This window comes from Arachis ipaensis, chromosome B10, assembly GCF_000816755.2.
Source record: "Arachis ipaensis cultivar K30076 chromosome B10, Araip1.1, whole genome shotgun sequence".
In the NCBI taxonomy this organism is placed as follows: Eukaryota; Viridiplantae; Streptophyta; class Magnoliopsida; order Fabales; family Fabaceae; genus Arachis; species Arachis ipaensis.
The window spans coordinates 101,205,294-101,221,348 of record NC_029794.2 but is presented as its reverse complement, the minus strand read 5'-3'; the positions used below and the strand labels follow the sequence as shown (position 1 = coordinate 101,221,348).

Genomic DNA, 16,055 nt, shown 5'->3' with positions numbered 1-16,055 from the left:
CATCAGAAGTCTCTCCCTCCACTATGGCAAATGCAATAGGCACGATGTTGTTATTACCATCTTGTGAGACTACAACCAATAAACAACCCTTGTATTTTCCATACAAATGAGTCCTGTCCACCTGCACCACTGGCTTGCAGTGTCTGAAGGCCCTTATATAGGGTAATAACTCCAGAAGACTCTATGTAGAACATGTATATCAGGAACCAAATCATCCCCCTGGTAAGCAGGCATTGTTTCAAAGTGAACCACTGCTGATGGCTCTTTGTGGCACAGTGGCACATGGCCTCAAACCATATGGGCAAAGCTTCATATGATGGTTCCCAACCTCCGAAAATTGATTCGACCGCCTACTGCTTAGCTAACCAAGCCTTGTGATAACTGATGGTGTAGTTAAACTTTGACTGGACTTCAGAAATTACTGATTTCACCTTTATAGACGGGTCAACCTCTACCAACGGCTTAATTGCTTCTGCAACTGTCTTGGAATCCAGCTTCGAATTGTCTTGAGAAATAGTAGACCTGGTACAAGTGTGACTTCCATTGTACCTCCTTATCTCCCAACAGTACTTCTTCTGTATTTTGGTAACCCTGATCAATCAGTCACAACCATTCCCATATTCTGTACATTTGGCATAGAATGTCGTCGGTTTCGACTCATATACCCGATAGTCCACACCTCTTCGGATAGTATAATCTTTCATTGCCTTGATTACTGCCTCCCTTGAACTGAATTCTATCCCCACTGTGAACTCACCATCCGCCACAATAGGAGGCGCTGCATACATCAAAAGTAATAAATGCTTCATTATGTACTCAGTAATAAGTCTTTTATTACAACTCAATTAATAAACACACTTTACTATGTAAGATCGTTATAGTCTTATTTTTCGCTATTCCATCTACGTAAAGAACAATTAAATATAATTCACAACAAAGAACTATTAATTAATAAAAAAATCAAACGCAATGGTCACAAATTCCTAACCACATATCACATAGATTACTCGTCCGACTTATTGATCTGCTACTTCAGAGTTTGACATATCTACCTAGGTTTACGCACCTGCATTCATATATTGCGGAAACTCCGGTGCGTGCATAGCCTCCAAATCCAATGACCGCATGAAAGAAGGCTCCTGCGCCGGATGCAGTTTTCTAGTGCATTTGCAACTTCCGCCACATCTGCGTTCATGGCGCTGCCAGCTTCATCTTCGTCTTCACCTGGACTGACGATCTCATAGTTACTTTCAAATTCATCTTCACTTTCACTATTATAATCTTCCAACTCAATGTTACGGTCCGCTTCAGATTGCTCAAACTCAATATATAACTCGATGCACGACATTCGGTGGCGATTTTCCATGTACATTGAAAACATTTCATGCATACTCGCTTCGTCCATCACGTACCTGGTCTGAAATTGAACAAACCCACCAAACACAGGTAAAGGATACCTGTACAAAATACATGATACTCTCCTACATCTTTGAGAATCTATCTTCTCACAAATCATACCTTTCAATTCCTCAAATGACAATGTGAACGGAATAACAACATCTAATGAATTTTCACACACAAATTGAACTCCCTCATATGTTTGCAATAAGATCTGTCCGTAATAATAAATCTTCAATACAACTCTATCATCCATAACACTACACGTACTTGACTATTCTCAACCTCACAGAAATTTATTTTATAAAAATGAAGGAGAAGAATCAGAGAAGAGAAGAGAAGAGGATGAACATTAGCTGAGACCGGCGACGAAGAAATGGGGCTTCTGTGAGCTCTTTCCAGTTTTTGTATGCACTAACGGGCAAATCGGACGGACCGGCCGCCTGCACCCCCAAAGCGGTGGGTCCGATTGGTGCACCCCGGATTAAAATAATTTTTTTTGCCTCCAGTAATCGGTCCCACCGATTACTGCACTCTTCGGTTAACATCTTTCACCACTCAGAAATCGGTGGCATCGATTTCATGCTCCTCAACGTCTTCCTCACACAAATCGATGGGTCCGATTTCTTCCTCCCAAAATTTCAAAAAACAACGCCGTCATAACAGTGTAAATCACCCGTAATGATCATATCCCAGCATAACTCACACCCCCAAATCGTATCCAAAAAAATCAGTCGAGATATGTATACTAATATCAAAACATATTACGTCAGCATTTTTGGTACCAGAATACAATGCGTGATAGAATAATATAGTGAAGGATAAACCACAAAAATGCCTTCTAATTATTAATCGTTAACATAACTACAATCTAAATTTATGAATACAAAAAATGTTAAAATGTTTTAAAATACAATAAAAATAACAAAAAGATATAATTTTTTTATAAGTTACAAATAATTTACGTATTTAGCAAAATACTTACATATTTGATTCGAAAATTTGTAAAAATATTTGATTAACTATTAGAGGGTACATGTGAAAAACAAAACTAAAATTCAATCTCCAAATTTTTGTTCATTTTTTAAAAATATTTTTAATAATTTAAAAAATAAAAAAAATATCTATAATAAAATTATCAAATTTTAAAAATAAAAATTTTTTATTTTCTTATCATACTTGTAAAAAACTTTATCAGTAAAAGCTTTTCTAAAAATATATGTTTGATAATTTAAGATTTATTTTTACGATTTACTCCTATCGAAAATGAATATAAAGCAAATGAAAATTGAAATGAAAGCAGCGGCAGCAAATTGTATGTGATTGTGAGTGTTACGTCGTCGTTTTAGGTGGAAGCAAACCCAAAACCCTATTATGAGATGAGCAGGGAGTCCAGGGACAAGTGACAATTGAAGAATGGCGAAAGTGACGTTGCTGGGAATGCCTGGGCCATGGGCTCACAACCATCGTGAACCTGCCGATCCTTACACCACCAAAGTTGGAGGTCTCCCTGTATGTGTAACAAACCTTTCTCATTCAATTTTAGTTTCAGTTATGGTTGCTTGATTCGCTTTCTCTATCATTAAACAGGATTGGCCCCTTCCCAACCACGCAGTAGACGCTAACTTGCTTCACTGCGGCAACTGCGGCACTAAACTGTGCCTTATTGCACAAGTCTATGCTCCCCTTTCAATTCCAAATCGCAGCCTTCAACAACGCCTTCTTTTCCTTTTCGGTTGCCTTACTCCCAAATGCCACAGGTTCCTCCCTTTCTCTCTTTCTGTTCTTATTTTCCTTCGAATGACCTCTTTTCAGAGAAAGGATAGAAAACAATATTATGAGCCAACTTTAGGGTGTAGGTTTGTAAGTTAGAATTAAGATTAAGAGTTAATGATTTAGGGCAAAAGAATTTAAGGTAAACAAAATAATTTTAAAAAATTGGCTGATGTTGGCCGAAAAAAGTTGGTTCCCTGGCATTACTCCTCTTGTTACGCTTTACTTGCGTTGTGGTCTTTGGCAGCTGGCGAGTTCTTCGACTTCAGAATATTCACGATGCAGACGACAATTCTCTGCTAGCTCATGTTCCGGATGAACCATCTGCGGCTGCTGCTTTGTCGAATGATGATGACAGTGAAGACGAAGTGGATGTCCAAGAACTGGGGAAAGCACTCTTTGCAGCTACCACTTTTGCTACTCCCAGTAACCTTAAAACCAAGAAGAAGAAGAAGAAGAATAAGAAGAAAACACCCGGAAGCCAAAATCACAAGCCTCCAGCAGCTGCCCCCCTTGATGCTGATACGCCAGGTAATAAAAAACAAAAATCATCTTTCATGCGTGTAACTGATAAGTGCCCTGTCCTTGTGTCAAGTATTGAACAGAAAAGTTTTGCAAGTTTCCAATTTGTTCAATGGATTGAAAACTTCGAACGTTTTTACTGTGATCAAAACTTGCTCCTTTCTATAGCATGTAAAAATTACTATTTGAACCAAATGATGTGATGCCTTGTTTCATCTCCTCTTGCTTATATTGTATGAATCAAACCCGTAGCATGAAGATACGAATGTGGGAAAGTTTTTTGTTTGGGTTAAAACAATGGTCACCCTGTTGGTTGAATTTATATACCACGCCTGATACTCTTATGACCTCAAGGCCTACTGAATTTCGTGTTGAAATAGTTATAATTGTTTGGTGTGTTGGTTATTTGCAGTGATGCCCTGCTTTTATATATACACACAGGAAGAACCGCCTTCAAAAGATCTTAATTCTGTGTGTTCTAGCTATTCATCTCTTTCTGTTAAGGAGAATGGAAATGATGCTGAGTATCATTCACAAACAGAAGAAACTTGGGACAAGGAACAATATGAATATGATAAAGCTCTGACTGCTGATAGGACATACCTCAAGTTCAAGAAACGACTGGATTCTTATCCTGAACAGTGTTTCAGGTATGTTTATAGTGGAGGAAAGAGTTGAATTGCACTTGCCTCATGCTTGTCATATAATTTGGTTTCATGCTTACTATTCTTCTGTGACTGTATAGATACTCATTTGGTGCGAAGCCACTTTTAGCTGCAGCTGCTGAAATAGACCCTGGTAGTTGTGGGCGCTGTGGCAGACCAAGGCAATTTGAGATGCAGCTTATGCCTCCATTACTATATTTTCTTCAGGAAACACTTGAGGGTGAGCAAAGACAGATGATTGAAAACTGGGAATGGATGACCCTTATTGCTTTTACTTGTTCTGAGGTTGGTATTCTGCCCTTGCCTCTTGGTCTATATGACACATTTTCTGTGCCCCTTTTAGTTTGACAATATAGAAATGGCTCAATGGTGATCCATACATACTTTCTATTGTAAAATGCACTCGTTCTCCTGAACTTGTGCTTGTCGATGCTAGTTACCACTTCATGTTAGCCGTACTTGCTTTACTTCTTCCTTTAAATATCCACATTTTCCAGTCTCCATTAACATCTCCTCGTTGTGTTTCAATTAATGTGATTATACATATGTTACTCATTGGTATGCCTTCTATATCTCTCAAGTGTCTTTACAGAATTTCTTGTCCGTTGAACTTATCATTCTGTGCCTGTAATGTAATAGCATTTTTATCTTCCTTATCTTTTTTATATTCTCAGAGTTGCCATGAGCAGATCGAGCAAGCAAAGCCGGATAGCAAGGGCTGGATTGTAGTTGAGGAGATAGTTGTGGCTCAATACGAGGAATCCTTGCCCGTTCAGCTTGGATATTTCTCATGATCAATAGAATTCCAGAAAAAAGCACATTAATTTTCACACAACAGAAGCAACCAGGGAAACTTGATTATGCCAAGTACAATGATGAAGTTATTGTGCAAGTTATAGATTAATCAGATAAATGGAGTTTTGTTTTGGAATTGACTTCCGTATTCAAGATATTGCATGAGTTGAGCTCCTGTACTTGGATGCTGGATCCTACACCTTCCCAGATTTATTACTAATTTTGAAGCAGGTTTCACTCAGCCTTGGAATTTTTAAACCGCATAACAGAATTCTTGTTCAGTTGTGCTACCGGATGTTCTAGCACTCATTAGTTATCATGCCATTATGAATGTCTCAATTTAAATTATTGGTGCCAAAAGTTGTAGGTGAAGCCAGCGGCATTTGGTAATGGTTACTGTTTCTTGTGAGTTGTGATGCACTTTTGTAATATGTATATACTTTGTGGTACATAGATCATAGAAGAGCTACCCTTATATACCATTTTAGTATACTTTTCATGAATAATTGTTTAATTAATTTTTGTTCTGGTCATGAAATTCATATTTTATATATCTATGTATTAATTTTCCTTCATCATGACGGAATCCCTACCATAAAACGGAATTCTCTGGCATTTTGCTTGTTCTTGAAAAAAACCGATGATTCTTGTGATACACTGATACGTATTGGGAGCAAAGGATGAATTGTTGGGGAAACAAAATTTCACAATAAATTTGTGTGTACAATTATGGAGTGTGCTTCAGCCTTCAGAAGACTATAATAATTTTGATTAAATTCAAAAAATGCAGAAATAATTCCAAGATTTTAATCAAAGTTCTGCATCAGAGTCTTTTTCTCCAGTGTTGTGAACAGCTTCTTTGGCAACATTTGCAGCAGATTTGGCAGATTCAACAACTGTCTCTTTGCTCTTCTCCAAATTCTTGGTGATTGCATCGTTAATGGTTCCTTTGACACCACCAGTGCCAAGTTCAGTTTCTGTCTCACCCACACCCCTGAAATCAAGAAAAACAATACTCATAAAAAATTAAACATTCAATCAAATTGAAAAGGGTGTTTTAAGGATCCTTAAACTCACTCCAAACTCGAAGGGGAAAACTGCTTTCGCATGTCATGGATGACGGTTTTGATCTTCTCCCATGAAGTTTCTTGCGATGTTTTTAGCAGAGAAATTGTATCAGTGAGTATCTTTGAAAGAGATGATGGATTTTCTTGTGGTTGATTTTGAACATCATCCTTTGCATTCACCTGAAGAATAAGAAAGGCGCTAAAGAAAAGAAAAAAAAGGGTCATTACTCTGAGATTTTCCATCTTAAGAGGGTACAAAGGAAGGCTTGATCTTGTAGCTAGTTGCTTGCTATTTCTCATGGATTCCCTGCTTTCAATCATCAACATGTTATAGTTACGTGGAGTTATCATCTTGCATTTAGGGGCCATAATTGAATATTTCAAACATGATTATTATTTACAATAAAGCTAGCTTAACAATAATATACGAATTTATTTCAATCATTTATGGGTTTATTAATGTCAAACAAATAAGTAATTGATTTTTTTTAAATGTACCCTTCAGACTTATTCATACTTAAGCTTTATGAATTTTTAATAATTACATATGATTTAAAATTTGATGTTGGCTCAATATTAAAAAAATCTTATATGAAAAAAATCCATTCTATGTTACTCATCATGTAAAAAAATTACGTGTCTGTACAAATTTTATGCTCAATAAAATATTTTTGTAGATATGATAATATTAGAGTAAACATATATATGATTGGAATTTTAAATTAATAATTTGGTTTCTTACAAACTTTTATTACTTTAGAAATTTTTAAGACGAATTGCTCCCTTAATAAGAATAAGAAGGAAGGCCAATTTGTCTTAGTCATATAATTATATTTTCAAATGACCTAATTGTCTTATCTAAGGTTCTGAAAATTGATTCGAATCGATCAGTTGGATATATCGAATTGAAAAAACTGGTAAAAAATTAAAGTATAATTGTCTATTTTAAAAATTGTCTTTGGATTGCTAAACCAGTCAGAAATTACTTGATCAAACCGAACTAAGATCCAACACATTTGAGAGTAAATAAAAGGTAACCTTAATCTTCTGAGTTCAGCACTCACTAGTCACTACTCAGCAGCAACATCTCCTTTCTCTTGAACTCCTCTCTCACTCCCTCAGCAAAAGAAAAATCCATCACTTGCTCTGTCCAACCACCGCCGTGTCACCGTCTTCATCGAAACTGCTCAAAACCGTCGTCCCCATTACAGTTATCTTGGCTACTACTTGAAGCCACCGTCCCCACTGCAACTCGTCTCACATCGTTCTTCTGTCGCGCAGTCGATGTTTCGCCACGCTGGCTCTGTTCCATCGGCTCCAGCCCTTTTTTTGCTGCAACTTCGTTACGCTCCACCCTCCTCTGCTCCTAGTTCTGCCGTGCACCACCCTCATCAGCTCCATTTCTGCGACGGTCCGGACCACCTCTTCTCCAGTTCTGCTGTGCCCAGCCTTCTATCGTGCTCCTTCATCTTTGTGCTCTAGAAGGTATTTTTTACTGTAATTGTTTTAATTGCTTTAGGATTATTAATATATGATTTTTCTTCTTCAATTATTGTTGTCACTACTATGGTTTAGGATTGTTGATGATGTTCTTGATTCTATTATATTGTTGTTGTTGTTCTGTTGTTTTTAATTTCTTTTCGGTTTTTATAGTTATTTCTTTGATTTTGTTATGTTGTTGTTAATTTTCTTTAACATCCTTGAGATTATTGGGTTGATGTATTCCTGTTACTGGCTATGTTGTTGACATTGCCCTCGTCGAGTTTTTGCCCATTCACGAGCTCTTCTCGTTTGTTCTTGGCACTGCTCTTGGATCTTGATCGTCATGAGGTTCTTGATTCTTTTCCTGCTCTATTATTTTTTTTTCTTCGGCGGAAGATTTGATAAGAAAAATACGAACGAATATGAAAGACGAAATAAAAGAGACAGCAGAAACATAAAAAGATAGATAAGGATTTTCCTACTAGATATCTAAGAAATTTGTTCTTAGCAACCTATGTCACTGGAAGGATTTTTTTTACTAGACTTTTAAAGAACCTGTCTTTGACAACCTAGATCAAAGAGCAAAAAGTTGAAAGAACTAACACTAAAAAACTACCTTAGGTTGGATCCTTCAAATTTTTTCATGCAACAGGTAAAGCAAATCACTCACCTTACTTGATCACACAGGAAAACGTGCATAAAGTAACTACGAAAATTTATTCATAAAAAAGTGTATAAATTATCTCATAAAAAGTGTATAAATAGACCCCTAACAGATTAACCTAAAAACGGGTCAAATCTTCGTAGATATGACTCTAAAATTAAAAGATATAATACTAATTTAAATTAAAACATCTCAAACGATATGATAACTAATTTGAATCAAATTTGATCTTGTTGGATTAGATCATATTGATTTAAATTTAAAATTCCTAAAAGTACTACTAACCAAATCAAAACTAAATCAAATCTTCTAACAAACCGTAACAACAAAACAAACTAAACATAGACCTAATAAATTCGAATTTAAATTTTAATTTTGCGACTCCCACTAAACTTGAAATGTATTAGTGCGTTTCCTGTTATCCTGACTTAGCGCAATGGACCTTATGAGTAGCCGCCATTTCAGCACCCCGCTACTATTTTTGAGATGAACTCTTGGTTTCCTTGCCAAGATTGGTATGGTATACTTCTTCCAGTGTTCAGATCTTTGAATATGACAATATTACCATTTTTCCCTTTAGCTTTCAAATGCCAAAAAATACCCTCTTGAGCACGAATCATTTTCTCCCTTTTTCAAAAAGATTCTTCATCGAATATGCATATATATCAAAATGAGAAAAATTAGATACACTAAATACAATTGGATCATAATATCTACAAAGAAAATAATTCTTGTTGGAATTGTCCTTGATAATCCCCAACACTTAGAATGGACCATCTTCTCTAGCAACAAGTGCTATTTTTCTCTAAATAAGAAGTTCTTCTTCCCTCCAAGAAATCCAAACCCAATCTCCGAGTTCAAATACCATAGTTTGATGGCTCTTCTTTATTCATTGAATAGTGACTTTATCCTTCATGTGTGCAAGTTCAATTTTGTCAACCTTACTTTCACCATCTAAAGTAACATTATTATTATTCAAGGGAAAAAATAATAATTCAAAAATAGTCAAAGACTTAAAACATTTAGAGATTTACAAGGATAACAACCAACAGAGTTATAAATATTAGAGTTATAAGGAAGTTCAATGTCTCGCACAGAATTATCTAAAACACTCTTAACATGCAAGATATGATCATCCAAACAACTAGCATAAGTTAGCACAAACTCTTTCGAAAACAACTCAGCAATATGTGTGAAATCATTAATATTTTGACTTGCAATTAGAAATATCACTACAAGAAATCTATCTACAGAAAAAATAATGATATTTACGTTTTCTAACTCTAAGCAGATCAAGCAGAAAATTTATAGAAATATCAATCCATATATGAGTAGGAATAAGTAAAGGAATGCACAACATATTCAAAAAAATTTGAGACTCAATTTTATTACATGCAATAAAATCAGAATAAATTTCATCAACACTCTTATGTCTATGAAGCCAACAAAAATATATAAATAACATATATGTGATTCTTTTTATTCCACCATGGCGCTTGAAATCAATATTCTCACAAGTAACAGATATAGAACAAAAATAGATTTAGTTGCATAAAAATACTTCATATAATCAAATACTAAGAATTTAGGAGTAAGAGTTGTCATTAAATCATATCTTATGAATAATTCATTAGCAATCATATTCTCATTACCTTGTTCTATCACATAAAAAATAATCCAATAACTTAGTCCACTTTGCATATCTTTTGTTCAAGATCCTTTGAATTATCAAATGCAAAACATACAACACCTTATCATATGTTGAAAACATGAGACATGTTTCATATAACTGCTCACCAAAATTTGAAATTAATTGTCTTTCTTTTTTTTTTATCCATATTAATGCATCCATAATTTACCAGTGAATCTGTAAAATCTTGAAAAATTGACATAAAAATACTAGGCAATTCATAGTTTGATATATGAGAAATTAAAGACTCTTTGGAATTTAATAATACTAATGCACTCTTGTTTAAGCTAGAACTTTCTAGACCTCTTTTACAAGTATGTTTATTGCTTGATAGTGAAAAATTTTTGCCAGTTTAGAATCAATCGAAACAAAAATCAATTCGTTAGTAGCATAGTCCAAACCAACAATGAATTCTCTCAATTAAATAATAAATTCAAATCAAAACAAATAACCGAGAGTAATGAAACCTCAGGTCGTTCTCCCAAGGAATGCAAATGAAATGTTACGCTTCCGATTGTTAAGGGTGACAAAAAGGGTTTTGTGAAATCAAAGAACTAAAGATTGAAAGAACCAAGCAATAATCAAAATTGAAAATTAATGCAAGCAAGGTAAATGAGATCAAAACTAGTGAAAATGCAATAAATACAATAAAGAACATTGACTTGGGAATGAGTATCCAAGGAATCCTATCATCGCCATAACCACAACTATGGTAATTATCATGAGTCAATCTCACCTAGTTAATCCCAACCATCGAGGAGTAAGTCAACCAAGCATAATTGACTTTAATCCATAAGTCCTAACCAACTTACCAAATTAGTTGATAAAAGGCTAGCGTCAATGGAAACAAGAGTCAACTAACCACTCAAGATTTACCACTGAATATCGAACATTATGACTCTAGTATCCTAGGAACTCAAACCACAAGCCAAGGTGAAAAAATCTACTCAAAATCTAGAGTTGGAATTTTCACAAACACCTTGTGTACATAAAAGTAAAACATGGGAAATTACAAAGTGAAATGGAAAACTATAACTAACTATCAACAAAACCAAGCATAAATAAGCAATCAAACAAAAAGAAGGTATGAAATATAAAATTCATTGATCAAAACTTCAAAAAACACAAAATTGCAATATGAACAAAGTAACTTGAACCAAGAGAAATTGAAAGTAAAAGTGCTTTAATTAAAGAGGAAATTGAGAGTACTTACAATTAAAGAAGTAAATGCAAAATCAAAGCTTGCTATAAAATGCTACAATGGAAATTGATAAACCCTAGGAGAGCTTTCTACTCTACACTACTCCTACTCCTAATTACTATGTAAAACTATGCAAAAATTAAAGTTTAAGTCCTAATGAAAGCTTTTTTTCTTTAATGTGTGTTGAACCCCCTTATATAGCCTTTCACTTCAGCCTTCAAGCCTTCCAAAATGGGCCAAGAGACCTCCAAATTCGCGCAGCACATGTTTCATTAATGCAATCACGTGCAGGGACCTGTGCACACGCACAGACGTGTGCGTCCGCACACGCGGCTGAAAATTGACCTGTACGTACGCACAGGTGCGTGCGTACGCACACATGGAAATTCTCGCTTGTGCGCGCGCACGTAGGGCTGTGCGCATGCACACTTCGCTGTGTGTGTTTTTCCTTGTTTTCTTCATGTTTTCTCCCTTGTGCATGCTTTCTTCTACTTTTGCCCATCCATTCTTGCCTCCAAGACTTGAAATCACTCACAAACCATATCACGACATCGAATGACATGAAAGTGGGATGAAATTGCTCTATTAAAGCACAAAATTGCATGTTTTTTCATTTAGGATCAAATTAGGGACAAAAAATAAAAGTATGCTATTTTGGTGCTTAAGTGTGAGTTCATGTGCTAGAATCTATCCAAATTGAGTCCAAATATACCATCAAATATGGACCCATCAATTCCCCCACACTTAAACAATAGCATGTCCTCATGCTAAACCAACAAGGAAAACAATCAAGAGGGGTAATCAACTTATTAAATGCAACTATCTATATGCATGCAAGTATGTAAATACTATCTATATATCTATCTATCTATCTATAGTATCTATTATAAATTGGTGAAAACAAGCAATCAAATTCCTAAGCAAGTATAGACAATTAGGGCCAAGTAAAGAATTAATCCAATGCATCCAAAATCTAAAGAATTGATTTAACTTATCAAAGTAAAGCAACTTGAAAGAATGTATGATAGGAAGCATAGAAACATAGAGTTGAGTAATTAAACCCTCACTAGGTGTGTTTACACTCTAATCACTCGGTGTCTAAGGGTCAATTCACTCAAGTCTCTTCCAATCATGATTTCAAGGAGTTGCTCTTCATCTAACAATCAACAACAAGTGATGCATGAATGCAATTATCATGAGGACTTCATATGGTTGTAATGGGGTTAGGGTAAAGGTGGGATAGATATGGCTAAGTGGACTAAAGTGGTTGAATCCTTGATTAGTTTAAGTCATCCACATCAACCTATATCAACCAAATCAAAACAAAATGCAATCCTAACCTTCCATCAATTCTTTCTCACAAACACTCATGTATGGCTTATCATTCACATCACATATGCATTTCTTATTCATTTTTCTTCTTTCGGGATAATTTTCATCCCCTTTTTATGATGATGATTTTTTTTCAAGTGAATTGCATATGGTTCTAGTAGCTCATACATGAGTGCACCCATTTTCTAAAATTTTCAATGAAATACCCAAGTTGAACATTTTCTTTTACTACCAAAGTTTTCCAAAAGATTCCCCCACACTTAAATGTAACACACTCCTTCAACTTAAGCTAATCAAGGATACAATCCAAGGTAATTCATGGTTTTTTGCTTAAGGTTGGGATGTGCTAATATCAAGAATAATGGGGTAAATAAAGCTCAAAAGGGTTAACAATGGTAGATGCAAAGGATAGGCTATGTGGGTAAGTGAGCTATTATCAAGGATGGCCTCAATCATGCTTAATGTAATTCAAAACATCAATCATTGGACATACATAATCAAGAAAAACTAATATTACAATCATAGAAGAGATATATCACTCAATGAACAAAATTAGTGGTTAAAATGTATAACCACTCAATATAGCCCAAAAACTCACAATGTATTTGTTCTTTACTCTTCTATGTTCCATAAAAATCATTCAAGCAAGTTTGAAAACAATTCTCAATCAATTCAATAGAATGCCCTTAAACAAAATTCTTGGGAATTCTTGTTTTTTTTTTTTACCAAAATTATTTTCTATATGTATGTATGTTGTGATGGGTGCAAATTTTTTTCAAAATTTCCTAGTTATTTTCCTAATTTTCAACAAGCAAAAAGTAACATGAACAATTAGGATCAAGATAGACTAGGCATAGGCTATTCACATCATCCAATCACAATCCATAACTATACTATATATCAACAATATAAGGATGCAATATATATACCAAAACTAGAAATGCAATACTAAAGGTAACTAGGAGCAACTAATATATACCAAAAGTACTAAACAGTAGGAAAAAGTAAAGTGCTGTCAATATCCACAAAAGCATAATAAAAACTGAAAATAAACTAAATAGAAGTGTTCAGGAGAAAATATTTACACCCAAAAATAGAAGATCCTCCCCCACACTTAAGTCTTGCACTGTCCTCAGTGCCAAAGGAATCAATCGGGGAATCAATCATGTGAAGCTCCACCGCCTGGCGGTGGTGGGTGGTGATGACGCTGGTAGACAATGAGGGCACTGGATGGCTGTGTGGTGGTCTCAACTCTCGGCTCGGCTACAGCTGTCGGCTCCTCAGGTCACTGCTCCTCGGCTCTATGCTCCTCAGCTCTGTCAACTACTACCTCCTCAGCTGTGGTCTCCTCCAGTCTCTGCTCAGGGTGCTTGACTGCCTGGCCAGCTTCAGCTGCTGGCTCCTTAGATGTAGGGTCCTCGGCCTCAGGCTCTGGTGTATCTGGAGGAGGTGGCCTAGGGTCTCTACCCTTAAACTTCGCCACTATCCACTGGAAGCGGCGAGGTTTGCGGTGCTCGGATCGGTGGATGGCCTGAAGGAGCTCCCGGTACAGCTCATATGGTGTCTGGGGCCTGTGTATGGGTGCGGGTGTTGTAGGAGGTGCTGAAGGCTCTGCTGCTGCTGATGGAGGCTCAGAGGTCTTTCTCTTCTTTTGAGGTAGCCCGTCATTATCTCTGTATGGCAGAAATGACTGCTTACTAATGTAGACAGACGTCCGGTCTATTGGGCGTCTTTCTACACCAGATAAGGCTGCTAGTCTGGTGATGAGTGATGGAAAGGGAATGTTGAATTTCTACTGTTGGTTTACCTTCATCATCGACTCTCTGATAAAGGGAAGAACAGAGATCCTCTTCCCCTCCAGAATGGCCCATAGCAGAACTGCCACACGGATTCTGATATGCGTGGCATGCATGCTCGAAAGGATGTAATCGGTAATGATCTGCTGCCAGATCCTTGCCTCTGGGTTGAGGTCCGTGCACGCAATGCTCAACGGGACCGGCTGCTCTCCCTTGCTGTATTCCCATGTAGCCTCAGGCTGGCCAATCTTTTTCAGGACCGCATCCAAAGAGATCTTGCCCGTTGTCACGTCCGTCATTATTTGAGTGTAAGCGTCCCTAGCCGGAGGAATATGTGGAATATCCAAGAGGGCTTCTAAAGTAGTATTAGAGGTGTCCAGGGTGACACCTCTTAGAAAAACAGTTTGGGCATCCCTCTTGAGGATATTGGCATAAAATTTCTTGACCTGGTGTTCATTTACTTCCACTGGGTTGGATTTTTACGAATCCCCAATGATAAAAGTTTATTCTATTAAGGATCGCATCCGCATATTTCTCAGGCAGGTTTAGCTTCCTCTTATAATGAAAGGCACGCTTTTCTAGCTTTTTATATTGTTCTTGGGCCTTGAAATTAATGAAAGTGTCCGGTTGGTCACTTGGCGGCACGGGATGAGGTCGAGCCAAGGGATTGGCTTTCTCCTTTCCCTTACGGGCCATCCTGAAAAAGGCAAAAATAGAATACAACTCAGGAAAAATAGAAAAAAATTCACAGCAGGAAGAAGGAAGCAGTTAAATAATTCAATTAAAAGCCAGTCAGATAAACAAACACTCAATCAGGGAAAAACATGTATAAAGCAGTTGAATGTTCAAAAGAGAATGCATTTTCCAAAATCAAGCAACCTAAGTGACAAATCAATGAGTAAACAACAATTAAAGCATACATAGGACTTATGTGTATGATGTATGTGAATTGAGGTGGAAGACATCGATTATTGCACTTTTGCATTAGGAATTGGAAAGTGTGCAAAACTTGGCATAAAGAGCAATAATCAAGGTCGCAGTCAAAGCATGTACCTATTCATGTTAAAAAGATAAGAATTGACCACATGTACATAGCTTCTTGTCCAAAACAATGCTTGATTGAAGAACAAGGTGCATTTCTCAAAAACATAAAGGAACAAGTGGCTATGTACATGGCTTTGATGTTAAAAGCACATGAATAAGCAGTTAGTCAATTCACCAAACAAACATTATATGTACTGCTGTGAAAAGCGCCAAACAGAATTGAAGATTGATAATATTCAAGCTAGTTTGGGTTTAAAACAAAATGGTTCGGCAGTCAACATATAATGCAGTGAATCAGTATGTTATACACTTAAAAGTACCAAATAGGAGGATCAAAGATGTGAATTCCAATCCAATTTGGTTTCAGGACAAAATCAGCAAAGAAGTGCATAATAGCATGTTAATTATCAAAGGATGATATGCTCAGCAAAATTTGACATCAAACACGATAATCACAAAGGCAAAGTAACGTTCAGATTGATGTTTCCAGCAGGAGCACATAATACACTAAGCAAATCATCTCAGACCGCAAATAGAATAAAAGAAGATGTGCACAATCAACAATTAACAATGTCAAATGGAAGAAAATTCAAAATTTATGTTGATCAGACACAGAGATTGAATCA

At 36.2% G+C, this 16,055-nt stretch overlaps 2 protein-coding genes across 2 annotated transcripts; one reads left to right on the top strand and one right to left on the bottom strand.

Annotated features, from left to right (window-relative positions):
- On the top strand, nt 2,700–5,667 carry LOC107623744 (probable 20S rRNA accumulation protein 4). The gene is made up of 6 exons (XM_016326103.2): nt 2,700–2,910; nt 2,989–3,158; nt 3,419–3,702; nt 4,106–4,343; nt 4,439–4,643; nt 5,033–5,667. The coding sequence occupies exons 1-6, from the start codon at nt 2,815–2,817 to the stop codon at nt 5,150–5,152; spliced, it is 1,113 nt and encodes a 370-aa protein (XP_016181589.1). The 5' UTR covers nt 2,700–2,814; the 3' UTR covers nt 5,153–5,667.
- Nucleotides 5,294–6,637, bottom strand: LOC107622142. The gene is made up of 2 exons (XM_021113082.1): nt 6,231–6,637; nt 5,294–6,147 (listed from the first exon to the last, which is right to left on the bottom strand). The coding sequence occupies exons 1-2, from the start codon at nt 6,587–6,589 to the stop codon at nt 5,964–5,966; spliced, it is 543 nt and encodes a 180-aa protein (XP_020968741.1). The 5' UTR covers nt 6,590–6,637; the 3' UTR covers nt 5,294–5,963.

What these genes read in the sequence shown, in the direction of transcription:
- LOC107623744 (XM_016326103.2), top strand. Translation starts at nt 2,815, where the DNA reads ATGGCGAAAGTGACGTTGCTGGGAATGCCTGGGCCATGGGCTCACAAC. An exon ending in CCTTGATGCTGATACGCCAG is followed by an intron (nt 3,703 to 4,105) that starts GTAATAAAAAAC and finishes GGTTATTTGCAG; the next exon opens with TGATGCCCTGCTTTTATATA. An exon ending in TATCCTGAACAGTGTTTCAG is followed by an intron (nt 4,344 to 4,438) that starts GTATGTTTATAG and finishes GTGACTGTATAG; the next exon opens with ATACTCATTTGGTGCGAAGC.
- LOC107622142 (XM_021113082.1), bottom strand. Translation starts at nt 6,589, where the DNA reads ATGGCCCCTAAATGCAAGATGATAACTCCACGTAACTATAACATGTTG. An exon ending in TTTTCCCCTTCGAGTTTGGA is followed by an intron (nt 6,148 to 6,230) that starts GTGAGTTTAAGG and finishes TCTTGATTTCAG; the next exon opens with GGGTGTGGGTGAGACAGAAA.